General features: G+C 43.1%; 4 protein-coding genes and 1 pseudogene across 9 annotated transcripts; 2 read left to right on the forward strand and 3 right to left on the reverse strand.

Annotated features, from left to right (window-relative positions):
* Positions 1-1,371: 1,371 nt before the first annotated feature.
* On the reverse strand, positions 1,372-2,335 carry LOC308125167 (methionine-R-sulfoxide reductase B1-A-like; annotated as a pseudogene). The gene is made up of 4 exons (XR_013936576.1): positions 2,245-2,335; positions 1,996-2,138; positions 1,637-1,751; positions 1,372-1,479 (listed from the first exon to the last, which is right to left on the reverse strand). The product of XR_013936576.1 is annotated as a methionine-R-sulfoxide reductase B1-A-like (transcript).
* Positions 2,160-5,774, reverse strand: LOC308125166 (methionine-R-sulfoxide reductase B1-A-like). The gene is made up of 4 exons (XM_080488703.1): positions 5,439-5,774; positions 4,447-4,589; positions 4,047-4,161; positions 2,160-3,686 (listed from the first exon to the last, which is right to left on the reverse strand). The coding sequence occupies exons 1-4, from the start codon at positions 5,491-5,493 to the stop codon at positions 3,667-3,669; spliced, it is 333 nt and encodes a 110-aa protein (XP_080344829.1). The 5' UTR covers positions 5,494-5,774; the 3' UTR covers positions 2,160-3,666.
* LOC308125164 (uncharacterized protein) lies at positions 5,762-11,343 on the forward strand (the record flags this gene model as incomplete). Of its 3 annotated transcripts, XM_080488700.1 has the most annotated exons (3): positions 5,883-6,063; positions 7,609-8,698; positions 11,182-11,343. In XM_080488700.1, the coding sequence occupies 3 exons, from the start codon at positions 5,883-5,885 to the stop codon at positions 11,219-11,221; spliced, it is 1,311 nt and encodes a 436-aa protein (XP_080344826.1). In that variant the 3' UTR covers positions 11,222-11,343. The 3 variants fall into 3 exon arrangements, with proteins under 3 accessions (XP_080344825.1, XP_080344827.1, XP_080344826.1); XM_080488699.1 differs by lacking the exon at positions 11,182-11,343 and having other exon boundaries at positions 5,762-6,063; positions 7,609-10,815; XM_080488701.1 differs by lacking the exon at positions 11,182-11,343 and having other exon boundaries at positions 5,773-5,999; positions 7,609-9,920.
* LOC308125162 (testis-expressed protein 2-like) lies at positions 11,224-23,597 on the forward strand. 3 transcript variants are annotated; one of them, XM_080488696.1, is made up of 13 exons: positions 11,441-11,810; positions 15,276-16,185; positions 16,249-16,628; positions 17,619-17,819; positions 18,461-18,740; positions 18,847-19,031; positions 19,981-20,181; positions 20,752-20,851; positions 21,232-21,364; positions 21,468-21,605; positions 22,441-22,650; positions 22,754-22,874; positions 22,956-23,597. In XM_080488696.1, the coding sequence occupies exons 2-13, from the start codon at positions 15,432-15,434 to the stop codon at positions 23,100-23,102; spliced, it is 2,850 nt and encodes a 949-aa protein (XP_080344822.1). In that variant the 5' UTR covers positions 11,441-11,810; positions 15,276-15,431; the 3' UTR covers positions 23,103-23,597. The 3 variants fall into 3 exon arrangements, with proteins under 3 accessions (XP_080344821.1, XP_080344823.1, XP_080344822.1); XM_080488695.1 differs by having other exon boundaries at positions 11,224-11,810; positions 15,276-16,628; XM_080488697.1 differs by having other exon boundaries at positions 11,341-11,810; positions 15,276-16,628; positions 22,930-23,597.
* Positions 23,399-27,563, reverse strand: LOC308125165 (large ribosomal subunit protein uL3-like). Its single transcript, XM_080488702.1, has 10 exons — positions 27,453-27,563; positions 26,756-26,948; positions 26,451-26,619; positions 26,229-26,364; positions 25,214-25,400; positions 24,956-25,116; positions 24,722-24,823; positions 24,175-24,270; positions 23,920-24,039; positions 23,399-23,761 (listed from the first exon to the last, which is right to left on the reverse strand). The coding sequence occupies exons 1-10, from the start codon at positions 27,516-27,518 to the stop codon at positions 23,702-23,704; spliced, it is 1,290 nt and encodes a 429-aa protein (XP_080344828.1). The 5' UTR covers positions 27,519-27,563; the 3' UTR covers positions 23,399-23,701.
* Between the last annotated feature and the right edge of the window lie 395 nt (positions 27,564-27,958).

A 27,958-nucleotide genomic window follows, 5' to 3' on the forward strand; every position in this document is an offset into this window, starting at 1 on the left:
ACAGCATGAGCATTTGGGAGAGATCAGAACTGTTTTGAAAAGTGTTTTTATGATGTCTCACAGAAATCCTGGGAAATTTTAGACCATTTTAAGCTGTAAATCATAAAATAAGTACTACTTCTGTTAAGTTTTGTACTTTTCCACACATTTTAGGATAATTGAACAAATCACAATCGTGTTAATTTGTAACTTCTATGACTATAAATAGTCTTGATTCAAAATGTAGCCTTTAAATACTAACTCAATAGAGTTGAATTTTTTGACTTTCAAGGATTTTAGTGAGTGTCCCATCAGGTTAAACAGACACCGAGCACACTGTGATGTAGTGATTACCACTCTTGCTGGACTTTCTGTGCAGTGGTTGCATGTTGTCCCTGAGCATGTGCAGATTGTTCTCCGGTTTCCGCTCACAATCCCGAAAAAGATGTGTTTGAGGTGAAGATGCACTCTGCTTTCACTCAGAGTCAGCTGGCATCGACTACAGCCCCCATGTGAGCCGAAGTTGGATAAAACGGTACACTAGTATTCAAATGGAATCCAAAAATGGTAAAATATGGTAAAATATGAAATATTCATCTGTCTTTTCAAACTACAAGGTGAAAATCCAATTGAAGGACTGTCACGCAAAACAGTGGAAAGAAATTTAACCCATAACTGTACATAAGCACATCATTTTGTCTGATCTAAGGGAAGACTTGCAGGATCTCTGTTTCCTTTGTAATATAATATTGTTGCGGTCAGCATCTTCTCAGGACCGCACGCTCTGTTGCAGGACTTCATTTTCTAGGCGGCTGAAGAAAACTGTGTGTTACTGGTTTTTCTGTTGTGCTAAAACTTCCACTCGAATGTAGAAATGGATGCGGCACTTGGGCACAGTGTTTGGCGCACAAAGCAGGAACTCGTCAGCTGTGATATAAATATACATGTTTCAGAGTGAATAGCACCATCGTCTGCTAGAATCATGTAATCACACTTCAGAAGCATTTTCAGAAAGGTACGCTCTGAGGCTTCACCAGGTCTCTAACGTTATCACGCTTTTATATTTCCACAAAATTAATGTTTAAAAATATCTTAAGTGATCTTTGAAAGGTTAATATCGTCTTAAGATATATATATATTTTTAGCTGTTTGTAAGCCATGGAGTCATCATTATCATTATGTTGGAAATACTTCCTTCAGAGATTAAAGAGCAGGTGGGAAAACTTTGAAAAATCTCATCTTCAGTCAGTGGATGTCTATCTAAAACAGAGGTGGACAGAATCAGTGAGGGGGAAACTGTTTAACTGAGTTTGTGATTTCGTTACACTGGTGGAGCTCAGCTTCGTTGCTGTGACGTGAGGACATCATTCATCAGATCTCTGGTGCTCCCGGACCGGGCTTTATCCCAGAACGCTTCATCAACTGTCCATACCGTCAGCGGCAGACTGGGAGACCGAGTCCTGCAGGGCTTCAGCTCACTTTACTGTCCATCAACCTTTTCTATGGGGCCAGGACACAGATATGTTTACCGTGAAGGGAGAGTCACGCTCTGCTGAAAAAGTCCTCATGACTAAACTCAGGAAACACGATATCCAGGCTCAATGCTTTGTGGATACATCTTATAAACTCTTCTGTGAACAGATAAGGAGTAACTCACCTTTAGGGATGAATGTAAGTGAGCTGCTGAAGATTCAGAAGCGTGAAAGCCCTTCCTTTGGCCCGTCATACAAGAACTCATGGCCCAGTCCACTTCCACATTTACCACAGCAAACCTAAGAAACATACATCCACACAATTCAGATCACAGAGCCTGTATAACACAAACCACAGCTCTGTACAACCATAGTTTGTGTAAAATGTCAAGGGTTTGCACTCATTTTATCTCCCACAGAACATCGACAACATGTGGGATTAAAACATATGGTTGTAACTCATTGTCTACTTTACAGAGGTACTAAACGCTCGTCTGGTTGAGGAACGTTTGATCTGGGTAATGTGAAGCCTAGAATACAAAACCTTCACGGGTCCCCATGCTTCGGGGTGTTTGGACACACTGTCATGGTGGAGAGTCTGTGAGAAAGCCGGCCAAGGGGAGGAGTGCTCGAACTTAGACGTGCTGGAAAATAACTCATGTCCGCATTCAGAGCACACATAAATACCTGCCAACAAGAAAACACAGGGGGGGGGGGATATTTATTTATTTATACAACAGAGTGCTTGGCTTGACCTTTCCATGCAGCCTCATGCTTTTCTTTTCACACTTACCAGGCTGGAAGTGGTTTTTATATTCTTCCCCACCCGAAAAAGAGCAATAAGACATTTCATCCATGTCGAAGGTCTTGGTTTGTTGAAGGCAAAACTGGTTCATCAAGATGAGTTTGTTTATGAACGTGTGTCAACAGGCTTGACCAACTACAACAACAACAAAAAATGGCACGTCCAGATCGAGTGTCTGTAGACGGGATTCTCACTCCCTCCGCCTGGTGGCAGGACTTCACTGAACTGTATCCGTCAAGGCTTAAAGCTGTATTCCCTCACTTTTCCCGCTTTCAACATTAAGTAAAAAGCTTCTTGCATTTTTGACATTTTAACCCTGGTCCTTAATCAAAGGGGAGAACATGGGGGATGTCCCGGTCAAATACAGGCCAGGCGTTTCTGTGTGGAGTTTGCACGTTCTCTTCACTCTGCTTTCCTGACACAATCCAAAAACATGCATGTGAGGTTGAACTGTGGCTGATGGCTTAAACCTCCCATTCTATTCTACAGACTGTAATATTTGAAGATAATTTAGATTTTTCATGACATATATGACAAAATTATAAAGAATGAAACCAAAAAAAACAAAAAAAACATTGAAATCTTACTTTATAAATGTAACATATTGAAAAATAGAAATTTGGGGAAAAAATGTACTTTTCTGTATTCATTATTTTTTAATGCCCCACACATCGGATCTCTTCCACTTCAACAAATTAAACACTTGTGTAATTCAATTCTACCTCACTCTACTGTCATTTCTCAAGCATTAACACAAATACCAGACTGGAATATGTCATACAGCTGGTAAATAAAACACAGACAGAGACAAGTCATTTCTTTAAAGTATAAATATGTTTATTTCCATAGTATTCCACTTCCATAAATTACTTCAGAAGTGATTAAAATGGACACATAAACTCTGATTTCGTGAAAATAGGATCAAATCAATTGTTTCAGCAGCAAAACACAGCAGTTCAAAGCCAATATTAAAATGTGATGTGCTTGTAGATAATTATTTGTCTAATCAGACCTGGTTCAGTTGCTTTGAGATATTGTATTGCTATTTGTGAGGTTAACATGTTCTAGCCACTTTGTGTTATAATGACCACTTTCACAGACTAACAAAGCTATGAATGAAGATGACAAAGAGAATCTATTCACCCAAAATAAAAACATCCCCCGTCTTTAATCAGTACCAGTCTATATAAGAATTATGTAACAGAAACTGTGATGTTTGTGATGATTGCATAGTATTGGAGAGGATTTCAACTTCATGCTCGCGCGTGTGCGGCGAGGACAACGTTCATCGGTGCTCTGGTGCTCTCATACCGGACTTTATCCCAGAACACTTCATTAACTGTCTTGCACCATCGGCAGCAGAGAGAGAAAACTTTTTATTCCTGCAGCGCTTCCTCCTGACAGCTCACCTTACTGTCCATCAACCTTATCTGTGGGGAAAAGATGGAGATATGCAGTTTACAGTAAACAAGCACTCAGCATCTGAAACAACCTCTGCAGACAGATTTACACTCTGCTGAGTGACAGGTGCAATTTATCTCTGAGATGGCAATTTTTAACTGTTTGGTGCACAAAATTCAGAGCATGAACTCGGGTTTCGGTAGCGTCACCATCAGAAAATAACAAAACGATAACGCAAATCTACTAAAGTCCTCAATACTTTGTGAACAAAGAGTATGTGTGATAAAATAGAATTTATCCATTAAAACAGTGCATATAACACGTAAGAAGCTCGTCCAAAAGAGCCGACAAGAGACCTGTGTGCTGTGACACAATGCGAGTGTTTGTACCTTTAGGGACGAACTTCAGTGAGCTGCTGAATATTCAAAAGCGAGACGCGCCTCTGGACGGTCCGTCATTAACAAACTCATGACCCAGGCCGTTCCCACACTTCCCACATCGCACCTAGAACAAGAAAAACCTGTATGTGACACTGGAAAGACGTCATCAACAAAGAGAGGTTGACAGAAATTAGCAAGCGTTTTGAAGATGTCTGATTTGAATCGTAACCATATTTTTTCACTGTTCGCCAACAGCACTGATTAAGTCATGTGAATAGGCAGTATATGGTTTATGAGCTCCACTGCCATTGTATGATAGTAACAAGAGATAAGACACGGAGAGATGAATTAAGTAAACCTCCTTTAACATAACTCAGTTATCGTTAAACATTTTGCATGTTTACAGTACCTTGTATGCCCCACGTCGCTCCTCACGTTTGGACACACTGTCCTCTCTGATGGTCTCTGTGAAGGCGGGCCAGGGGGACGAGTGCTCGTATTTGCTGCGGCTGGAGAACAGCTCGTGGCCACACTTGGAGCAGGCATAAATCCCTGAAGAGAAGTGGATCGACTATTTTAGTACTTATTTGATTTGGATTTGGATGCAGCTCGGGCTGGACGGTGGCTGGAGCAGCGGTTATAGCACTCTCGCCTCACAGCGAGAAGGTCATGGGTTCAAATAGCAGCCATAAATTTCTGTGTGGAGTTTGTAAGTTTTCGGATGGATGGATGGATGGATGGATGGATGGATGGATGGATGAGCTCCACCACAGACCATCAATTCTGCACTAACAATGTACTGGATCATAGACACATGTAGATAAAATGTGAGTTACTTCCCTTTATATTTCAAACAATTATACTTCGGCAGCAACTACACACAATTATAAGTTGACTGATTGAATCTTTCATGAACGATTAAAAAAAAAAAAAATGGTTTGACCAAAGAGATTAACGTTGCAGGTCTAAAAATTTATATTTCTTAATATGATAATAACAGTAATAATATAAAGCAAAGCCAACGTGGTATTTGAGGGTTTTCTGCTGTGTCATTGCTCCGCAAGAGGAAACTCATCTCCTCATTTATGTAAACAAATCCAGTTTTGTAACTGAGCTGTTGTGTAACAATGAACCTGTGTGGCTCAGGTTTAGTCTTCACTAATATCATTTAGTTAGCATTACTTAGGTTAATGCGTGTGAATAGTAACATTGGTTACTACAAGTTGTTTATGAATAGGAAGCGACAGTTTATTAGTTGTTTTAAAAGTTGTGTTTCCTTGGCGAAAGTTAGCAGACCGACGCTCGTGGCTGGTTAAAACTTCTTCTAATAAGTTTGAAACAACAACATTCATCACTAAATACAATTTAAATGCAGAACATGAAGTACATCAGTAGGTTTACCTGGTTTGAAGTGGTCTTTATAGACCTCTCCACCGAGAAAAGAGCAAAACGACATTGTTATTGTGGAAACGCGCTTAATCCTCTCGGTTTACAGACGAAGACACTTCTGTACTGATGGCCTTCAGAATAAAACCAGTAAGGAGTTCCTTGAGTAAATCTCAGATTCAAAGATTAAAAAATATGAGGTTTTTTTTGAAAACATGCAGTTGATAACTTTTCATCGAGATAAGAAATTCCTAAATATTTGTAAATTAAACATACCACATGCATACAATATAAATGTTGACGCGTTTAAGATAGAATGCTTTTATAGTGACAGTGTCACACCGGATGTGGCCGTCTGCTGGGTTTGGGTCTGTCACCACTCAGCTGTGTTTGTTAGCTAACTTTCCTCTGTTGGTCTCTCGGCGGCCGTCGCTTGGTGTTCCGTGTCGCAGCTCAGACATGAACGCCACGATGTTCCAGCTGAGGTCGTTCGTGCACCAGCGGCTGTACGCGGCCGCGGAGGAGATCCTGGGAGAGGTGGAGAGGACCGTCACGTTAGCCCTGGGCGGAGCCGAAGTTAGTCTCTTCAAAGAGGGGGGAAGTCTGTGGCATCAGCGGGGCCTTCTGCGGAACACAGGGGGTTTGTGATGCTGCTTTCACTCGCATACTGTCGCTTTGGCGCACACATTCAGGAAGGCATGATTAATATCTGGAGAAGTGGCTTCAAAGTTGTGTGTGCAGTGTTTGGCTTTCAGTGTCACGCATGCGCACTGAGCAGGGTCAGTGCCGCTGCACAAGTGGCACAGATATTAAAGGAGTCATATTATCAGTTGCGGCTGGTGATACATTTCTTAGGTGGGGCTCTTCATTATTATTAGATTTCAGCCCATGTTAACTTCATTTAAGTAAGTGCGTTTATAAATCACATTACAACAATCTTGCATTTTTTAGATTGCGTGATAAAACATTATAGATCTTTGAAACAGCTAGTGAATAGAGAGCACTTATTAAGATGACTCTTTTATTAACATACTGTAAACAAATACAAGCAGGTGCGTTATTAGTCCCTTTTGGAAAATGAATATCTTTTGGTTTACTTGAAATGACACTTGAGTCTGAGTTTTGGAAAAACAAAAGATATGTAAGGTATATTTTCAAATGACACCTGAATCCATCTTTCAAAGTATTTTAGAATACTTTGAATTTTTTAAGCTCTTTTTTCAGACATTAATAAACAGAGCATTTCTAAACATTAACAAACCTGTACCCGTTCGCAAAATTCTGAACACGTTTGGGTGAATTTAAAAAGAGCTATACTGGAGAAAGTTGAACCTGACCTGCAGCTTCTCAGCCAAATTTCTCCTTTCAAACTGGGTAAATTACAAAAGATGTAACAGAGTTAAAAATCAGCGATCTATCGTCATCTCAACATCACATAGAAACACGCAAGGACAAACCAGAGCTGACTTTAAGCCAATCACAGAGCAGGTCTGGCGATGGGTGATTTAAAAAGTGCCCAAGTCGCTGACAAAGACTCTGAAATGAATCTGATTGGTTTAATTTCATGTCAGTCACTCTGGCGTTAATCGGTAATTGGTGAGATCGCTACTAAACCCCGCCTCCTTGGGGCGGCTTTTGACAGCGCCCCAGGCTGCTGTCTCTCTCACACACACACACACACACACACACACACACACACACACAGGATTTCACTGATGATTTTTACAGCATTATCAGGCCAAATATTATGGCGCTAATAGCATAAAACGAAAGCAGAAAACTGAATATTTTACAGCTATATTTATATACAGGATGTGCTTTATCACAGAAAGTGATTCAATGACTCATTATTGATTGAAAAAGCCAACTTACACTTTTTGTGAAAAAAGACAATAGATTAGGGCAATGGGAAGACTGACACATCATGTCTTTCTGTTGGGTAAATGTAAAGCTACAACCCACTGGTGGTTAGGAAAACACAGCATAAGCCAAGGTTCTGCAGATTTTATGACCTAAAGAGCCCTTTTGTTGCCTTTCTTGCAATTCCAACCAGACTGGCCGTTCTCCTCTGACCTGTGGCAGCAGTCATGGATATTTTCTCTTCTTGAACCATTCGCTGTAAACTGTAGAGATTGCAAGTGCAAATCCCAGTTTAAGTTGAGTGACGTGCATGTTTCTCTTGCAGATTCAGAAGTTCAGCTGACCAGCTGCAGCATGGACCACGAAGATGAACACCAAGGGTCCCCAACACAAGAGGAGTCCAAATTCATTTTGAGTCCAGAGGTCCCAGGACCCTCTGGACCCAGCACGGATCAGGATGATAAAACCTGGAACCTTTGTTCAGCTGGAACGGAGTACAAGCTGCCCGAGATCAAAGAGGAGCCGGAGGAAGTCGACGGATGCGACCAAACTCCTGATGTTACTTTTCCTTCCGCTGGAATTGTGAAGAAAGAAGGAGATCCACCAGCTTTACAAGTATCGTATGAAATCCCACCGGTCTCCTCGGGGTGCTCCGCATGTCTGAGTGAGAACAGCTACAGCGACGAGGAGCTGGTGAACAGTGCAGGAACAACGAATCAGAATGCCAACACGCTGCAAGGACAAAGAGGCAACGATGATCAGACTTACCAAGATAACCAGTCGGCTAAAGCGCAGAAAGATCGCAGTTTTTGTCACTTGTGTGGTAAGGGATTTCAGTACATCGGCTCTTTGATGAAGCACATAAAAACGCACGAGAGTAAAACTGATTGTAGTTTTTGCGGAATGGCACTCCAATCCACAAAACAGCTGGTAACGCACTTGAAAGGTTGCCACAATAAAGCGTACTTTTGCGACGTCTGCGGCAAGACCTTTGCCAACACCCAGTGTCTCCGGGTGCATGAGCGAATCCACACGGGCATCAAAGACTTTGTGTGCCAGGAATGTGGCAAAACCTTTCAGCGGAGGGAGCACCTGATCGTCCACGTGAGGACTCATTCGGGGGAGAAACCGTACCACTGCGACGTCTGCGGCAAGGCGTTCAGTCAGAGCCAGAACCTCACTATTCATAAAAGAAGCCATTCCGGGGAGAGGCCGTATCATTGTGCCCTGTGTGGGAAGCTCTTCAACACGAGCAGTCACCTCAAGACGCACATGAGGTACCATTCGGGGGAGAAGCCGTACTCGTGCGACATCTGCGGAAAGCGTTTTCGACAGAGCGGACAGGTGACGAGGCACCGGACCACGCACACAGGAGAGAGGCCTTACGCCTGCCACCTCTGTGGGATGAGATACAGGTTCGCGCCCAATCTTAAGATGCACCTGCAAACGCATGACAAAGCACCCAGTGAATGAAAACTGAAAGATTTTAGACCGTCCAACTTGGAGCTACTGTTTTACATGTGCATTGCACTTTGACCTCATCGAGAGTTTAGAGGTGCTGTGTAGCTCTCGTTCTCACTCTCATATTTAAAATCTCGTAAAGCAGAAGTTGTTGGCTAGATTGTTTCATATCATGTTGCTGGTTGAATATATTTTCTAAACGAAGCTCACAGAAAGGCTTTAGTTTTCTTTCCCTCATCGTGAAGTTGGGTGGATGGCGATGATACCACATTTCATATTGGGGTGTGTGCACGGTGTATCGGGTTGAATCTTAACTTTGAGTGTGGTATTCTCAAGTTTGAAGCAAAACTGACCAAATAAGCATTGCAAAGACTTGCTGAGGCCAACAAAAGATTACTTATATTGCAGTTTGTGTGCTCATCGAATGTGTACACTTGGTCAGTCCTGACATTGCCATGCAGTCATTTGCTATGTGGAAAAGCCTGGGCTGCCTGTATATGTGTGGTGTTACACAGACTCCTCTGTGACAATGCAAATGTCTTCCTCCGACATTTTCATACGTTTTGGATTTGTCTTGAAGTATTTACATGTTTCTATGGAAAGCCCATCAGTATAAACCTTTTCTTTACCTTGGGTGTTTTTGTTATGTAGACTGTGTTCACACCTTTGTGACATAGTTCCCTTGTGGGTCCGATACATTTCAGGTTCATTCTGGCTTTTTTTCAAGATGTGGACCAAAACACATGCTGGACAGCTGTCGTGACGTACACATACTACGACAAATCAAGCACAATACAGTTTGAGGATCAAGTGCCAGTATAGTCCGTCACAACCTGCTTATGTGCTGCTTTAATCAAACTAGACCGCAGTTGGTTTCCAAGTGGACTGAAACCTACTTTTCAAAAGGACTTGCTTGTTTAGTTTGCACCAGGATGCTGATTGTGGCATTCAGACTTTTACGAATGGACCCCGCCGACGTTGTGATATACATACAAGGGAAGTAGTTTCACCTGATCATTACAACTGTGAACACAGTTTATTGATACTTTATCAAACTGCGCTGCAGCTGCTCCGTTTCATATTTTATTCTCTCTTTTTGCACATTTCTCTAACTCTTCTATGTGACCTGACCAAAAGTTCACATTGTGAACAATAAAGCTCCACGTCATATTACATTACTCTAATTTGTGTTACCAGTTCATGGCTGTGTTCAACATTTATTTATTTCAGTGTCTATAAAAAATACCTCAGGTTGACTGCATATTAGATGTGCTTATGCAAACGTTTCTCTAGCTTGGTTGAAATAAGAATATGTTTTAAATGTAAAAATAAATTTTGTATTGCTGTTTTTTCCAACAGGGGGCAGCATATAGTCCAACACTTTGTCTACTGGTCAGACTGAAGGCTGCATAATGGTCACGGCTCACGTTTAACAGCTGCTGCTGAGAGTTATTTAGGCAGATGCACAGGCATAGTGGACAACAGCTAAATGTTACCAAACAGTCACAAACAAGGATTTGTGATAAAAGCAGAAGGGGGGGGGGGTGTTTTTGAGGAATGTAAGGACATTCAGAACTGATAAAACAATATATATATCAATTATATCCATCTAATATGTCCAACAAAGGGTCCAGGCCTGATGGAAGTTGAGAGCAAGGAACACTGCACAGGTTACCAGTTCATCACAGGACAAACAAACACAGACATACAGACACTCACTTTCAATTTAGTCACCAATTAACTCAAGCTCATGCCTTTTGGCTGTGCTAAAAGGCATGTACAAAGGCCTTTAATTGAACCAGTGATGTTTACACTATATGAGGCAAGAACCACTACATTAGATTAGATCAGATATTCCTTTATTTGTCCCACAATGGGGACATTATAAATGGACAGTAAATGAATTGAGGAGTGGCAAAAGAAACTCATATGAATTATAAATAATAAGTGTAAAACAATAACAGTAAAATATATAATTGGACATTGACATCACTATACATAATGTCTTGTGTATTGTAGTTGCCGAGGCACAATGATGTAGCCTTTCTTTATAAAGTAAATACCTCTATCCAAGACTATTGTCAATGTCTCAGTTTTTATTATGGTATTATTTGATGTGTTTGAAGCTGCAAGGAAGATAAATAATATTCCACCTCGTGATATAAAACTATAGAGGGATACATAGACCAACGGTGGATCAGGTCTCTCTTGAAGCCTACCTGCACCTCTCAGGAAGCCCATCTTCTCACCCAGTGCTCACTCTTAAAGAGGGAACAAGTTTATATCAGAATGATTTTTAAAAAATTGTTTTTTTGAATATGTGCACATGTCAGACATGTTTAAGCCTTTCCCCATCTTGTTTTTATAATTATAAGATTTAAAAAAAGTGCTTTTAAAGAGGATTTTGTAGCCTGGCCCGTTTTTGTTTTTTTTGCAGGTCGTGCAATTACATAAGTGTGCGTCCAGGACTGCGGTGACTGGAGCTGAGCTCAGTGTGTGTGTGTGTGTGTGTGTGTGTGTGTGTGTGTGTGTGTGTGTGTGTGTGTGTGTGTGTGTGTGTGTGTGTGTGTGTGTGTGTGTGTGTGCGTGTGTGCGCGCGCGCGCGCGCGCTGACTGTGACAGAGGAGGAGTCGCTTCGTCAACTGCTGATTTCTCACATCTAATCTGGATTAGAGTCTCGTCCAGTCTGCAGCCGGGACGCCAATAATCACATTATTCCGTGTTGGACTGCGCCCATTCAGACGGAGCTCGGCGGAGTCAAACCGAGGCTGCGTGGCGCGTGCGTCTCTAAAGCGGAACACTTTTTTTTCTTCTTCTAATTCTAATGCATCGGGAGTTTTGCAGATTTTTTTCTTCTTTTTTTTTATACAACCGCGACGAGCTGAAATGTGAGAAAAGTTGAAGACGTGTGAAGCACATCGCATTCTGCATCCCCCGGACTGATCATCACCGCAGTCTTGGGGAAAAAAAAAAAAACAACACAAACACCGATGTCTCCCTCGCTGGATCCGAACCAACCTCTGCACACACTGACACCTCAGGTGCAGCTGCACCAGCCTCCACCAGGTCAGTGGAATCTGTTTACTGGTGTGTATGCAGCATATCTGCATTTTATCTAGAAAAAAAAAAAAAAAAAAAAACATGCTTAGAATATTTCAGATGATCTACTTACAATGGATAGGTGTAAGGAATGAAACCGTTCATCTGAGAGTGTTGGATCATGTCATCTTAATGATTTGATTAGATGAAGTTCTGCTCGATTAACACTGGCCATGTGGTATACCCAAAACAAACACACAGACACACACGCACACACACACACACACACACACACACACACACACACACACACTGGTGCCAAGTATGTCAGTCATCAGGGTCAAATTGTACTTTGAGCCCTGGATTAAGCACATGAGGATATGAGGATGCCATGGAAATAGATGTCCTGTGTGTGTGTGTGTGTGTGTGTGTGTGTGTGTGTGTGTGTGTGTGTGTGTGTGTGTGTGTGTGTGTGTGTGTGTGTGTGTGTGTGTGTGTGTGTGTGTGTGTGTGTGTGTGTGTGTGTGTGTGTGTGTGTGTGTGTCGTCTCATGATCCCACTCACAGCAATCCCAATAGATTTAGTTATGAATGTTTCATCTTAAATAGAAAAAAAGGTAATCATTTTCTTTCCATCTTCTTTTTTATCCCTTTTGTACTCTTTAATCCAGGATAGAAAGGCCACAGGGAGGACACAGCCGGAAAAATAATCTGAAATATTGGCGGAATTAAAAAGCACGTCATCAGATATAAAACTCACGTCTATTCTTTCACACTTTAATCTTTTTTTTAAACTGAACCAATACTGTCAACTAATCACATGATGTTACTGCTTTATTGTAAGTAAATACACACGGTTTGGTGTCACTTTCTACCCTGAGATTAGGTTTGTCATGTCAAATTTATAAAATGTCAACATTTTCAACCAATCATTTACACTCACTGTGAGACTGACCTAAGTGCAGTTGTACAGTCTGATATTGTTCAGTACAACAGAATGAAAATAGTATTCAGTTCTGTTCAGCTTGGTTCAAAATCAAAGGGGTTTTGATTTAACTAGATGCTTATTTTCTCACATTAGATTCTGATGTTGTGTTAAACTGAACTCAGTATTGAAAATGATTTCAAATAATGTGCCCAAAAAATTTGCAAAACATTGGATCCACATCTAACTACCATGTAAACCAATACTCAGTAAGATTTTGGAAACTCTCAAGTGAAACTGAACACGATTGTACATGGTTAACGTGTCCATGAGTATCTTGGTAACTACGGGGGCATTATTAATGCCTCTATAGGTTAACACTTTTATCTCACTACTGGGAAAGGGCAGGTTTGAATCACTTTGCTGACTTTACACAGTTGCTCTATATTTGAAGTTAACTGGTGACTTTAAAGTGTCCATAGGTGTAAATATGACTGTGTGGTTGTGTGTCTCTCTGTACTGGTGACATGTGAAGGACTTACCTGCTTTCCCCTCATCATTACCTCATTTTTGAAGAATACAGGAAAACTTTGTAAATTCTTGCTTTTGCTATTTGTTGAATATCACTGTGGACCACTGTTTACAATCTGTTACTGGCACGCTTTTGCTATTTGTGGCTTCTTTTTTTTTTTTTATCTCTGAAGAATCAATGGTTGTTAATCAGCAAGTCAATCAATGACATTAATCATTTGTGGTTTAAAAGCCCAGCATAAGGCCCTTCAGGTCTAAATCCAAAAAGAAACGACTTCCTGTATTTCCACCCTCCAGAAAGAAACCCAAAACAAGAGGTTGTGGCTTGTTAAACCGCTCCTGGTTATCCGAAGCTTCCTCCATTTGCCCTCTTAGTTGCGCACAAATTTGTCCAGAGCAGTGACTGGACCTTTGCCAAAGCCCTGCTGACTCCGTAGTCCCGCCGAACAGCAGAGGATTTAGTCTTCCTGTCAGCATGAAGTGATGCAAATGGAGTCCAGAGTAGACATTGATCAGAGTAACGCAGGACTGTGCAGAGCAGCTTAAGCCCTGGCACAGCTGCATCTCTGGTTAATTTGATTTGGCAAACAGCCAAGCAGGTCGATGCGAAAATTAATAGAACTCCTCATGAAGATTGTGCGGAAAAACAGGGAGTTGAAGTGATTTTTCCGAAAGCAAGTTAAAGCAAATTCAATTACACAAGCTCCAGAGTAACAGATAGCATTTTCTGCTAACTGGTTTTGCCGAGACTGCAGGGAGAAATGATAACACTTCTTATCACCTGTTAATGTGTCTCACCCCTTTACACATGGTCTGCTGTTGATAGAATGGCGACGTATCCCCAGTGAATTATGACTGTTTTGTGTGTCTGCTACTGTATCATGTCCAATATACCTAGTTCTGACTGATATCTTTAATATTGTCTGCCAGTCGGTCAGCGGAGTGACAGGCCGGCCGAAGTTGGTCGTACCAATGTGTGTCCGAATATGCGTCTGAAGCTAGAATACACACACGTACACGCATTATCAAATGTAATTTGTGTCACAAGTGTCTTACTTTCCTGTGATAAAAGCCTGTTTAAAATGGAGGATTATAACAAATCCACTCTTCGTCTGGTTCAGTACCGACGCTGTGTTGAATCGGTGAATTCAGCCTTGCCTTCTGCCTCCCGTGATAACTGTCTGGGATTGTCACTTGTAAACCAACTGCGAAAGGCTTGTTATAGATCCATACGCTCTCTCGCAGCGCCGACTTCCCGAGGGGGTTTCTAATTGTTATGCTTTCAAACTCACAATGGACAGGCGCTGAAAAAAGATCCGCTTGTTTTTCCAGTTACGTCCATGACACAGAGGAGCTTCACCTTCACAAAATTCAGTGTGTAGATTCAAAACTAGCTTTTTCAAATTAACGTGTGGTTAGGGTTTCGTGTGTGTGTGCTTGTCTTCACCTAGATTATACACTCAAGCAGATGCAATTGCAGTTTCCTTTTGCATTTATCTTCTGGCAGACTTTCAGCTCCCCTGAGAATAAATATTGTTAGACTAAGGCTTGTCGGGATGAAGATCCCTAACCCCGTGGATCATGGCTAATAGATTACCGCATGGCTGGACTGCTGCATTTAATTTGGGATTAGCTGCGACTCTCTGAGCTAATGACGTCCTTCCAGAAGAAAGCTGTCACTCAGGCCAACCCCGGGTCACAGACACACTTTATGTGAATGCACAAAGTTAACTAACTGGAAAGAAACTAAAGGAAGGTCAGTGCAAAGGAGAATTGATGTTCAACATTTGACTCGGTAAAAGTGACATCTCTATACAGAAGAGGTATCGCATCCTGGTCCTGGTTAGTTCTTTGTGCATTTATTGTGTTTAACTAAGCTCTATCAGAAAACCTGTGCAGGAACAACTGATTTTTAATCAGCATGTTGGAGCAGGGATACGTCAGAAACGTGCTTTAACCCATCTGCTCCACAGATTTATTTAAATGACTAAATCAATAGTTATTGATGTATTTTCTTGGTCCTTGTTCCATTTTCAGGATCCATCATGATACTACGTGCCGTCTGGAAATGATGTTACAAGTCTCCATGCAACTGCAGACTCTCTCCGTGAACGCCGTGCTCCCCACCTCAGTGGACATCGGCTCACTTTGTTTGTTTAGAGTCTCGCTTTAAATCCTGGTTTGTTCGCAGTCATGGAGGAGAGCAAGCTCATCTTCAGCCTAGACCGCCACGACGAGGGCCCCTCCGTGACGTTCTCCAAAGACAAACAGCAACGCAGGGAGAGTCGGCCTGAACTCGGCTTGGGGATCGATCTGGACCTGAGCCAGGGGCATCGCTCCCAACCCCCCTTCCTGTCTCACTCCCCCTCATCCCCTGGCTCTTTAGCTGACCTGTCAGCATCATCAGCAGGCCTGCTCGTCACCACGAGCCTCGTCAAATCCTCCTCCACAGAGCTCGAGCAGAGAGAAAACAGCTCTCTGAGGGGCAAACCTCTGCTTAGTCTGGTCAAGTCCCTCAGCACAGAGATCTCGCGCCGGGTGGAACCTGAGGTCAATCTCTCAAAGTCAGACTCCAAACTGCATTTGCATCCCTGGAAGCAGATTACACATCCGAGGATTCCAGAGGCCAGGCCTAAAGCGGGAGGACTGAATGAGAACGACGACTGGGCATCGCCTCCGTCCACAGGCAGCATGTCTCCAACTGAACCCCGCGGCAGTTCGCTGATCGCTGAGTTTGAGGACACACGGAGGAAGTTCTCAGAGGCCATGCAGGACCCCTTGAGCATGCTGAGTAAGATAATGGGAGATGAAAGCTCAGGAAGCCCCAAGCAGGGAAGGGCTTCCGTTGCAGGAGACTCGCCAGCCTTTCAAGGTGGCGGAGGAAGAGATGAGAGCTGCGAAGACTCTGACCTCAAGTGCTGGAGGAGAACAGAGAGTGAGCCCAGAGGTGTGTGTGACTCTCCTCTCAGAAGACTTCAAAAAGATTCAGTAATAAAATCTTTTTCCTCAGAGCGTCACAGCAGCGAGAGCCATTTGGAAATTTGCACCTACGGAGATATGATCCAGTTGGTGGAGCACCAGAACAGACCCAGAGAGACACATCATAGCACTTGTCACCCGTCTCGAGTCACGGTCCCGGGTTCGTCATTGCCTCTCCACTGGCTCCTCCCTGTGGGTCTTCTAGCTTATGGCTTCTTCGTACTGCCTCTGCCCTCCTACGTGACAGGGTTGTCCATGGGGGTGGCATGTGGCTTCATGTTGGGCTTGGTGGTCGTGTTCATGTTTGCCCCACGACGCTCATCTACCAGAAGCACCCAGGCCTCCCGTCTGAGCAAACCCAGTCCCATGAACATGGAGCCGCTCGAGGGAAAGCCTGCAGAAATTCTAGAGGTAACACTGATGTGATTATGCTGCATCGTTGGTGTTTCATGTGTGAGTAGCCATTTGCTTTCTGTGCAATTTCTGCTGCAGTATTGCAAAAAGAAAGTAGTCATTTATTTGCCATATTACCAAAATCTTATTATATTTATTAAAAAGGGATCCTCAATCTCAATAAGCCAACACAGGAGGGTTGCATTGAGGATAGTTTCTGTGTTGTATTATCATTTTATCATCATGCAGCAAAGCCCCACACATGAATTAGCTCTATAGCTCTTAAATCCTGTGCCGGGTGCAGCAGAATCTCTGCAGCTGCTTCAAAGTATTCTCTGTTTGGTTTCATGGAAATGAGCTTCACAGCCCCGTGCCTCTTCTGTAGGATGAGAGATGAGAAAAGAAAACAGCAGCAGTGACACATTAGAGAGCATCAAAGAGAGATAGTGCCATCAGCAGTGCTTAATGGATTCGCTTTGAGGTAATTGCTATAAAAAAACAAAAAAAACAACTGCCCTTGAGCACAGCAGGTTCAGTGTAAAAAAAACAAAAAAGAGGGTCATTTTGATAATAGCTTTCTCAGAGCACTTCTTGACAGCTCTGCTGAGAGTCAGTCTGGCTGCCACAAGACTGCAGAGTTAGCACAAGCAGATAAGGTAGGTGAAGTTTATGAGGGCGCAGGAGCTTCTGGCCGGGTGCAGCCTGTTCAGACACATCCACAGTTGTGAAATGAGACACATGTATTCTGCCACGGTTCATGTTTCCCCTCCTGCTGAGCTGCAGCAGTCTGCACCACTCTCCGTGAACATAACTAACTTGGCTGAGTGCAGTCCTTGCAAGGCTGGCATATTTATTTATACACGTTGCCACCATGTTACGCACGCCTAAACTGTCACTGTTGGGTTTCTTAGTTTAAACCGGGAAAATGTGAAATGATTTGTGACTGACCGTGTTTCCGCAAGAACGCTTTCAATCTTTTTGACTAATATCCTCATTATTTTCTCCCAGGGCTGGATGAATGAGACGCACACCTACGACCCTGAGACTTTCCACCCGTCTGTCACACACTCTGTGTATGTCACCCTGGATGGCAGTCGGCTGCGTCTGGCATACCCGCGTGCCAACATCCCCCGGTGGGCAGCCTTCGATGAAACGCCCCACGAGGCCGTGTTTTTGCACTCGCGGGCTTACCATCTGGCTAACTGTAAGGTTAGTGCATTTGTGGCTGAAAATGTTCTCATTTGTCAGTTCCCCGGGGTGCAGGCGTGTCCCTCGGGGTTGACCTCTCACCTGAACTCTTCTACCTCATCTATCTGCGCGCACTATGTCATCTAACACAGACCTGAAACAGCAGAAGGATTACGAGTGGCGCGATGATGCACTGAATGAACTTGACCCCCTTCGGTGAGGCAGGCTGTTGTAGCTTCCTGTATGGTAGCTGACATACTCTAACCAATGCAGGGATGACTGTCAGATAGTCCTTGTCTATTCCATACTTAAGGGTTAAGGGGCGCTGGAGGTGATCCCAGCTGACTGTGGGAAAAAGCAGGCTAAATGGCAAATTAACTATATTTTTATTGAGTGCTCTCAACATGCATTTACGCAAGATCGCTGCCATGCAAGGTCTTCACACACCATTAAGAGAAATTCAGAGTTCACTACCTTTTTCTAAGGATGCCTTCACATCCTTGAGATTGGAAGATAAACCCCCACACAGGTTACCCCTGCATAGATCCCCAATCCATCGCAGGGAAAACACTGAAACTTACAACCGTACAGATGCTGAAGTCAATTTAGAGTCATCAATTAACACCAAACAACCAACAAAACAAGTTCTATTTTCTCCGCAGGTGTCTTTGGTGCCTCCTGGACTGGCTCGCAAGAGGGTGTGGAACAAGAAATACCCCATTTGCATCACTCTTGCAGAGGGCGAGGTAGGGGAGGAGTGTCTACTCGAAGGGCCAGATGAAGAAGAAAGGGCAGCGAAACACTTGAGCCCCGACGTCCAGGTTCCTGTTAACCTTTATCTGTTTGGCCGCACTGGAAGAGAGAAGGAGGAGTGGTTCCAGCATTTCCTGTCCGCCTCCCCGGCTGGAGCCTCGACCAGTGGGAGCGGCGAAGAGAACGTGGGTAAGATGTATGGGTTTGTGGCGATGACCGTGAGTGGGTGAGGCGGTGCAAGCACCGTGTTTCGTCCACTCCCTGACTTCACGTCTGTCGTTCCTCCGCAACCCAGAAACACTGCCCAGTGACGAGGCTAAGGACGGCACAGAGGAGCCTCCTGACCCGCCAGGAGCAATGAAAACGAGAACGTTGTTGGACTACAGCATCTACATGACGCAGCTAATCGAGGCAGAAAGCTGCAATCCCACCCCGAGCCCCTGCCACAGTGACAAGGGAAGCCCCACAACATGCAAGAAGGTCATTCAGCAATTCTTTATAGCAATTATAGCTGTAGGGGTGACATTTTAGTTATGTCAGCCACAACAATTTTATGATTTTTGCTGTCCAAATAATCAATCAACCAGAGCTATTTTTAAGGCTCACACCAAAATACAGCACAGTTGACAGATGGCTTCATCATCTCCAATGCTAAGCCTCACATTTATATTTCTAAATGCTTATTTAACTTTCATACTGATTAAGCTACATTTTCGAATGTGGACTAGTTTTGGTATGTCATAATTCTGTTCAGCTGTTCAGTTATTTTAAATTACTGCAACTCAGACATCTCAGCAAAAACAAATATTATAGGCCTAGAGGACCAAAATTGCAAAAATGCAACTGTTCTTGTTTTTTGTTTTTTTTTATATTTCTGCTTTTTTGAATTTCACCATGACTCAACAGATATGCCGTTAACTTGAAACTCTTATCTTCTTTCTCAGGTTTCCTTGTGATTTTTTTTTTCTTTCCGTTATGAGAAGATATCACATTGTTGTTTGTGTTCTATTTACCCTCTGCATGTCATGCCTGTCACACTAGTTCTCTGCATGTGTCCATTGATTAAAGCTTGTCATGATCAGCTTCTGTTTCCTGCTCCATGCTTAGATTAGCCTCGCATAGGATGCAGGATCAGCTGATGTCAGGCTTGCTGATGAAACCAAATGCCACTGCTTAGAAATATCAGATATCGCTTGGCTAAGATTTCATGTATATTCTTAGTAAGAAACTGCATTTTCAGCGGATAAGACAGCGAAACAAATTCTAGTTTGAGTGGTGTGAGATTGGCACTTCAGAAGGAGACAGTCTGAGTAGATGTTTAAATAGAAGAGTTCATCTGCATGAGATTCGGAGAATGTTTAGCCTGTTAATAGAGCATATAATGGGGTTGTGCAACTGACAACCAGTGAAACGTCTTTATCCCCTGCAGATTCCCACTGAAGAGCATGGCTCTGGAGCTCAAGCAGGAGCTGAGCCTGACGCAGGTACGGAGCCGCAGGGATGCTCTGCAGATGGTCTGCCCAGCTGGGTGAACTCGCTGGTGGGCAGAATCTTCTGGGACTTCCTGCGGGAGAAGTACTGGGCCGATCAAGTGGCACACAAGATTCAGAAGAAACTCAGCAAAATCAAGGTGTGGACGGTTGAGAATGGGTGACACTTTTGTGATTTTGACACGTGTTTCATATAATTCACAAAAACAGTTGATAGCTAATGCACTAGATTCCTCAGCAGCTGGTATGAGACTATGATGGATGATGAGATCTTTTATGCTTGATATTAAACAATCAACTGTAAGCCAGAGCTGTAATAAACTGTCTGAATACAAGAATTTGAACACATCTACATGTATATACAAGGTCACAACACAACATCAGGCACTGCAGCAGTTCTCCTGGGTCATGTGACTGTGTGCATGTGTGTTGAGAGCCAGCGGATAATGCATTCCCTCTGGTTCTCAAGACAAGGTGGGAGTGAGTAGGTGAGCACTGATGGTACCGCAGCATCCCATTACTCATTTGTTGGGCTCCTGTTTGTAACGCAGTATTTGTTTTTTCCTACTCTCCTTGACACATGCATCCACACACACTGCAGATTCCTCTGCCCACCCTAACATGACAATCTCTCTTTTTGACACACATTCAGTATGAAAGCTTTTTAATTTTAACATGAACCCACAAAATCTCTGTTTGCTTTATTATAGTTGCCATACTTCATGAATGAATTGACTCTGGCTGATTTGGACATGGGTACCTGCCTTCCCCAAGTCCTAAGAACATCCAGACCTACCTTGGACCGCAGAGGTACAGTATAGTTATAGTTTCATGCTGATACATGCTGCACCTTTTCATAATCTGCAGTGTCAACCCTGATCTGTCACCAGTGGGTTCAAGCTGTGATCTCATTTGTTTCATTACAGAGTTTGTCATACAGCAACCTAAAAGCTTTTTATTGTCTCTAACTGAAGCGATTAGCAATCCTCTTAGCCTTGACAAAGCTTAGCCAACTGTAACAAGCCAAAGTTATCCCCCTCTATGACAACATCCCCAGCAGACCTTATCCAGATAAGACGTTTGTCTAGTCCCAGAACAGCAATCAATCCTAAACTACAGTTCATTAAGCGATATTCTGCTGCTCGTGGTTCATTTCAGGCTGTTGAACTTCCTCTCTGTTCACCCCCCAGGCCTGTGGCTGGAGCTCGAGGTGATGTACACGGGCTGCCTTCAGATGACGCTAGAAACCAAGATGAACTTATGTAAGCTGGGAAAGGACAGTGAGGATGAAGTGCACAGCTTTACAGACACTCAGCAAATGGGGTGAGGCTTATTTCAGTTTTACGTGCCTCAACTGACAAAGTGACTCTGTTGAGGCAGTGTTTTGTAAGTTTGTTGTGAAACATATGACTCATGTGTTTTTCAGCCTAAAACCGAGGCTCTGCATACTGGCTGATAGTGATGAAGAGTCATCCAGTGCAGGGTCATCCGATGAAGAGGACTTCCCCCCCGCTGAGCCGCAGGGACCTCCGGGAGATAAAAGCACTGCAGGAGCAGCTGATGGGTAAGTTAGCAACTTAACTGGCATCATCTATTACATAAGTAAATAATTCAAGGCTCACAAACATGTACGACACACAGCGATACATTAGTGATGCCATTAAAAATAAATAGCAGGTCGTACAAAATATGGGTCCACAGGTGCATCCATCCATCTTCTACACCCTGTTATACAAGTTAGGGTGACAGGGCACTGGAGCCAATCCCAGCTGTCTGCAGGTGAAGGAAGGGTAAATCCCAAACAGGTTACAAATTCACCACATTGAGTCCTACAGGTAATTGCAGTCACCAATTAGTCTCTAATGCATGTCTTTGGACTGTGGGAGGAAAACAGAATTCCAACCCAAACCTCACAAGACAGTTGTTGTTGTTTTTCTAACTGTTGACACTTAATCTAATATTTTCTTCTTAATTGAATGTGGTTGTTGTGTTCTTGTGGTTCTGCATGGTGGTGTAATGGTAAATTGTTTTCGCCTCGCAAGCAACAATATCTTCGGTTCTAGTCTGGGTTTGGGGCTTTTCTGTGCAAGGCTGTGAGTGTGGACTTTCTCTGTACTCCAGTTTCCTCCCACAGTCCAAAGACTTGCACTTGAGGTTAATCTGTGACTCCAAATTGCTCATATGTGTGAATGTGTAATTGTCGCTCTGCCCTGTGAAGTACTGGCATCCTGTCCAGGATGTACCATTGCCAGTTTCAGCCCCCTGTGACGTTAGGTTGGATAAAGTGGAATAGAAGATGTTGTCGTCTTACTATTCACAAGTAGTAAATGACATCTTGTCGGGAGTAACTGTGTGAATATCTAAAAGCCAATGGAATTTCTTGCTCTTATCCTTCAAAGACACACAGGTGGCAGCACCAGTAGGAAGATCCTAAGATTTGTGGACAAGATTGCAAAGTCTAAGTATTTCCAGAAGGCTACAGAGAACGAGTACATCAAGAAGAAGATAGCTGAGGTCTCTAACATGCCCTTGATGCTCAGCGTTGAGGTCCTGGAGCTCTCTGGTACTTTGGCCGTCAACATCCCACCTCCACCTACAGACAGGATCTGGTATTGACATTCCCCTGCTGTCTGCGGCTTGAAATTTACTCTAATGATGAAAGAACACATCTGGCATCTCTGCCCCTCATCACTGTGACCGTTTCCATTTCAGGTACAGTTTCCAGGTCCCTCCGACATTAGATCTTCACGTGCGTCCCATGCTGGGAGAGAGGGAGGTCACCTTCACGCACGTCACTGAGTGGATTGAGAAAAAACTGCAGTGTGAGTTCCAGGTGAGTCCACTGGTGCATTCATTGGAACATGAGTGTACTTCAACTGTATATATAGTCTTGTTTTTCTTTGCACCTTAACAGAAAGTGTTGGTCATGCCCAACATGGATGATTTATATCTGCCCCTGATGACATCCGGCCTCGAGAACCCACCTGCATCTCGCCAGTCCTCCATCCATTCAACCTCCCATCAGTCATCCGTGGAGTCTCAGGAGTACCTGTCGGAATAGCGACCTAAATATGCCACGAATCGAATTCTGCACGTGTAAAGCAGCTGATGTGCAGCTTTCGCCATGAACGTGTAATAGATTCATAGGCTGGTGCAGCTCTGTGCCTGAGTGCAACCAGCGCAGGACATCAGCCTCCTGAGGCCACATTGAGCTCGGCAGGGACCTCAAGACCGCGAGGATGGTGCTACAGTGCCCCCTACTGTGAGGTTGATGGAACTATACAGGAGACCCGGAGGAAAACTTAAAAAAAAATCCTGAATGTCCTAAATGCACAAAAACAAAAAGTTACCAATAATCATATTGCAAGATCGTTATTTAAACCAACTATCCATCCAATCATCTATTTTCTAATCCACAGAGCAAGTTGGCACAAGTCAGGAACTGAAATACATCAGGGTGACAATCAGACAAGTGCTGAGATTATGGTGCATGTTATTTCTGAAAAGTGTAACATCGTCATGGATTTATCACTGGAGATTAAATCTTTTCATTGTCTCTGACTTGTTGAATTTCACTCCAAAGTACGTGTATGACGCAAACAGACTAAACTGTGAACTTGAGACTCAGTTTAATTATCTTGTAGGAATATAATCCATTGTTCAGGCCTCTTCTGGCAGCGGCTCTGGTGGTGGCTTCTGGGCATCTTTCTTCAGCGGCCCCTACGGGTCAAACAAGAGATTTGATGTTGAAATACAGAAACAGAACAGGCATATGTTGTTCTTAAACATTTGCATTGACCAAATATCTTTTCATCATCGTTGTCCTTAGCTTTTCAGTGTTCAGAAATGTGCATGCAAGCAACTTTCATCACACTTACCATGAAGGCCCTCTTCTCCTGGGCTGTTTGGAAGCGCCCATAACCAAATTTAGAGGTGGTGTCAATAAACTTGAGCTCAATGGTTTCCTTCGACTTGCGGGATGTGTGTATGAGCAAAGACTGTGAGGAGGAACACATATTATTTTTAAATCGTACAATATAGATTTGTATTTGTTGTGTGCGGCCAGACAAGTTCAACACTGTACTTATTATGAAAGTTAAGATCAGAATTTAGATCTTAAGTTGACACCATACCTTCCTGAGGGTGAGCACACGCTTCCTCACTCCAACAACGCAACCTTTCACCATAACAAAGTCATTATTCACGTCACCGTAGCGGGGAAAGCTTCCCTACATGGACAAAATCCAGGAAAAAAGACAATACTTCAAATAGGGGAACAAATAGATGCACGTTCAGCACTTTTCTGGTATTACGTATGAATTATATGACCATTAATATTCATGCATGCTTTCAAATATGATGGCTTTGTCAAATGTTCCTAATTCAAGTAGTATTAAAAAAGTGCTGAAATGTATGGAAGTAAAGCGCAAAAGTATGTTTAACGTCTGAAAGTAACACTATGCATTTTTATGGCATCGTCATCTGTTTGCGTGCATTATAATGATTTTTTATTGTGAAAATGTGTTTGTCAGAGTGAATACACCAACACAATCATTAGCTCACACACAGCTCATGTTTTAACTTTTTGTCAAAGTTATATTTCAGAAATGTAATGATTGTCTAAATAGGTAAGAATCTGGCTGGACTTGGAGATATTTAATAATATTAGGACTGGCTTACCATGGGGGTGATGGCTTTCTGGGTAGTGTCATAATTAGTGGAGGCATTGTTCCGAACCACCTTTCCATCCTGGATGTGAACACCCTTACCTACGCGATAGATCTATGGACACAAATGAAGAAACAAAGGCACAAACATTGACATCAGTGAACCAAAATGTTGTCAATATTATTAAAAGACACTTGGCAGGCTTGGTTTGATTTGAAATGTGACAGTTTATGTCCTCGGACCAACCTTCTTGTTGATCTCAGTGCGATGGTGATATCCTTTCTGACCAGCACGAGCTATGGTGTAGCCCACGCGGGCAGGATGCCAGGCCCCAATACAAGCCACCTTTCTCAGGCCCTTGTGAGTCTTCCTGGGGAGTTTCTTTGCATGCCAGCGGCTTATCACACCTACCAGGCCAAAGAACACCCCACTGGTTGTTTCGACTGGATTTCTGCGAAAAATCCTTTGCTTCTTAGTGTCTGCTTCTGGCGCAATGTCCCCTACCTTTAAAGCCACGTCCTTTGGTGACACCGATGACGTCAATCATCTCATCCTGGTAGAAGACGGCAGACACAGGCACGGCTTGCTCTAGATGCTCCTTTGCCCAGTCCACCTTGTCTGAGATACTGCCCCCATTCAGCTGCACCTCCATGATGTGAGCTTTCTTCTGCTTTATAGGCAGCAGTCGCATCTGGGGACAGATTCAGAGGCGTGTAAAGCCAGTCAACAGCAGTTTGGAAGGAAGTCCAAGGTTGGAAGAAAACAATGTTGCTTGCCAGGGTTGGAAAACATGGTTGAAAGGTGTCACACATTGAACCTGATATAAATAGATATATGATTCAGTATGAGTTCTCTGTTTAAAAAAAATGTACATATTGTCATAACAAATTATTAAATGCACCTTTTAATGGTGTAACATTTCTCTCCAGAGAGAAAGTCTGATTGTAACAGCACGGATAAGAACTGGTTAATGCCTTCATAGTCCGCTGCCAATATAAAGGTTTTTTCCTCGGCAGAGCCTGGCTGAGCTGTCAGGTACTGCCCTGAAAATTATTTTTAACCTGCTACTTGAAACTGTCCTGCAGTGCCCCCGCAGTGTGTCCCAGTCAGAATTGTTTGGCTTCCAACAGCCAAAAGGTTTGTTATTAAGACTTTTCCTTCGGTTTCATGTGGCTGAGTGGATACTTCTGACACATCTTCGCTTTTTCATGGAGGTGGATTCATAACAATGGATCCCAATAGCACGCATTCATAACTCTACCGATTGAAATCAGATTTACATGATCCACAATCACTTCTGGCTATGTTTCTGAAGGTTAGAATGTGATTTATGATGAGGGATTTAAAAAGTACTGACGACTTGTCTCGTGATTTATGTAACGTTTTTATCCAGAGTATATGGAAACTGGGATTGCCTCCAACACTCTGCAACCCCAAATTGGATAAAGTTAAATAGAAGATGAATAGAATTTATAAAGTTAATTGTAAACATGCCTTACCAAGGGGAACACTGGCCTACCTGGGAGTGAACAATAACCCTAATGACTGAGCAGTATTTCTTCATCGTATTAAAATCCTTGTCCAGCTGTTTCTTTCCCGTCTCGTCCTGCCACTTCTTACTGTACTTGGCGAAGGCCTTCTTCTTGCTCTTGTACCTAAAACACACAAAAGGTCAGTAAGTTCAGATCATCTGGTAGACGGTGCGTGTTTACCCAGGAGAAGAATACGTGACTGCACACACCAGTTTTTGTAAAATCTGCGTTTGCACTCATCACTGAGGTGCTCGGCAAAGATGGTTTTCAGGGATCGTAAGCCACGGGCAGTTTTAATATATCCCACAATCCCCACTACGATGACAGGAGGAGTTTCAATGATGGTGACAGGTTCAACTTCCTCCCGTTTTGACTGCTCTGAGCGAAAAACAAGAGAATATCCAGCTGTTGAGATAACTGCCAACATACAACAATGGGGCATTCAAACTCATATTAAATATGAATATTGTTGTCTTTTTATTTGTTTGTGAACATTTACTCCAGTTATACATACTGAGTGCAGTGCGGTGAACCTCCCTCAGAGTGTGAGTCATCCCAGCTTTGTACCCCAGGAAGGCCGTGAGGTGGACAGGTAGGCTGGAGTCATCTTTGGGCCACGTACGAACCTTCCCCCTGTGTTTCTTGCTGCGCTTGTGAGGCAGGAACCCCATGTGTCCATGGCGAGGTGCGTGAAATTTGCGATGAGACTGAAAAAAGGAGCAAGCCACATAGAGCCCAGACATTTTGATGACATTTTAAAACAATCAAAGCCGTAAATGACGACATGGCCATGAGGGAATTCTTAGACTACTTGTTTTCTGGGTGATACTGACCAACACATTTGGTGAACACAGTGTAGGTACACACCACAAATCTAGTGAACATGATATGTTCACTACATTGGAAATAGCACTACATCCAGAGCACAATTCAACATCAGTTGTGCCTCTTCATTTTCTGATCTGACATGTTCATCTAATTTAGAAGTCCAGTTTAAACAGAGAATAAAACTTTCAGGATATTCAAAAGAAGTCACTGTTTCCCACATGGCTTCCTCAAAAACAGTCATTACAAGACATTAATGACCTTTTTGTAAGTACAACCAATCATCCAAAATACCATTCATACACACAAACACACGCACGTCTTTTAAACTGAAATATGATGTATCCTTTAAAGCAGAAAAGAGGCAAAAACAAAGAAGCACTGACCATGTCTGCGCACTTTCCTGGTGAGCGACAGAACGAGAGAGGAACCAGTGCTGATGTGAGAGTCATACATAAGATGATACACAGAGTAGGGGCTCTAATTTGGTATTTGGCCCAGATGAGGAAACGTATTCGCTTTCATACAAGGTAATCTTGCCAGGAGATGGTAGGAGGAGAGAAGAGAGCTCAGTCAGCTCAGTCAGAAGGTTAAGGTGGAGGAGAGGCTCAGCAGACAGGAACCATATGACCAAGAAAGGAGAGAATAAAAGGGTATTTATTGTCATATGGGAAAAGTTCTTCAAGGCTGATTTGAGGTGCTATTAACTGGATCCAGCTCAGGATGCAGAATCGGTCTCTGTTGTTTGCATGTTTGGACATCTACATATATGTGCATTGTCATACATTCTCAAAGATTCAATGCCTATTTTATCAGCCACAAGAAACACAACACAACAAAACATCAAACCTAAATCCTCCCAAGGAATATGTGAAATTCCAGGCAGGTATTA

This window comes from Lipophrys pholis (genome assembly GCF_963383615.2).
Source record: "Lipophrys pholis genome assembly, chromosome: 19".
Lineage (NCBI taxonomy): Eukaryota > Metazoa > Chordata > Actinopteri > Blenniiformes > Blenniidae > Lipophrys > Lipophrys pholis.

Coding starts and splice junctions, on each gene's coding strand:
- LOC308125162 (XM_080488695.1), top strand. CDS start 15,432: ATGGAGGAGAGCAAGCTCATCTTCAGCCTAGACCGCCACGACGAGGGC. Junction 18,741..18,846: donor GAGCGGCGAAGAGAACGTGG/GTAAGATGTATG, acceptor TCCGCAACCCAG/AAACACTGCCCAGTGACGAG. Junction 20,182..20,751: donor AGAAACTCAGCAAAATCAAG/GTGTGGACGGTT, acceptor GCTTTATTATAG/TTGCCATACTTCATGAATGA.
- LOC308125165 (XM_080488702.1), bottom strand. CDS start 27,518: ATGACTCTCACATCAGCACTGGTTCCTCTCTCGTTCTGTCGCTCACCA. Junction 26,365..26,450: donor CGCAGATTTTACAAAAACTG/GTGTGTGCAGTC, acceptor TGTGTGTTTTAG/GTACAAGAGCAAGAAGAAGG. Junction 25,117..25,213: donor CAAAGGACGTGGCTTTAAAG/GTAGGGGACATT, acceptor TTGGCCTGGTAG/GTGTGATAAGCCGCTGGCAT.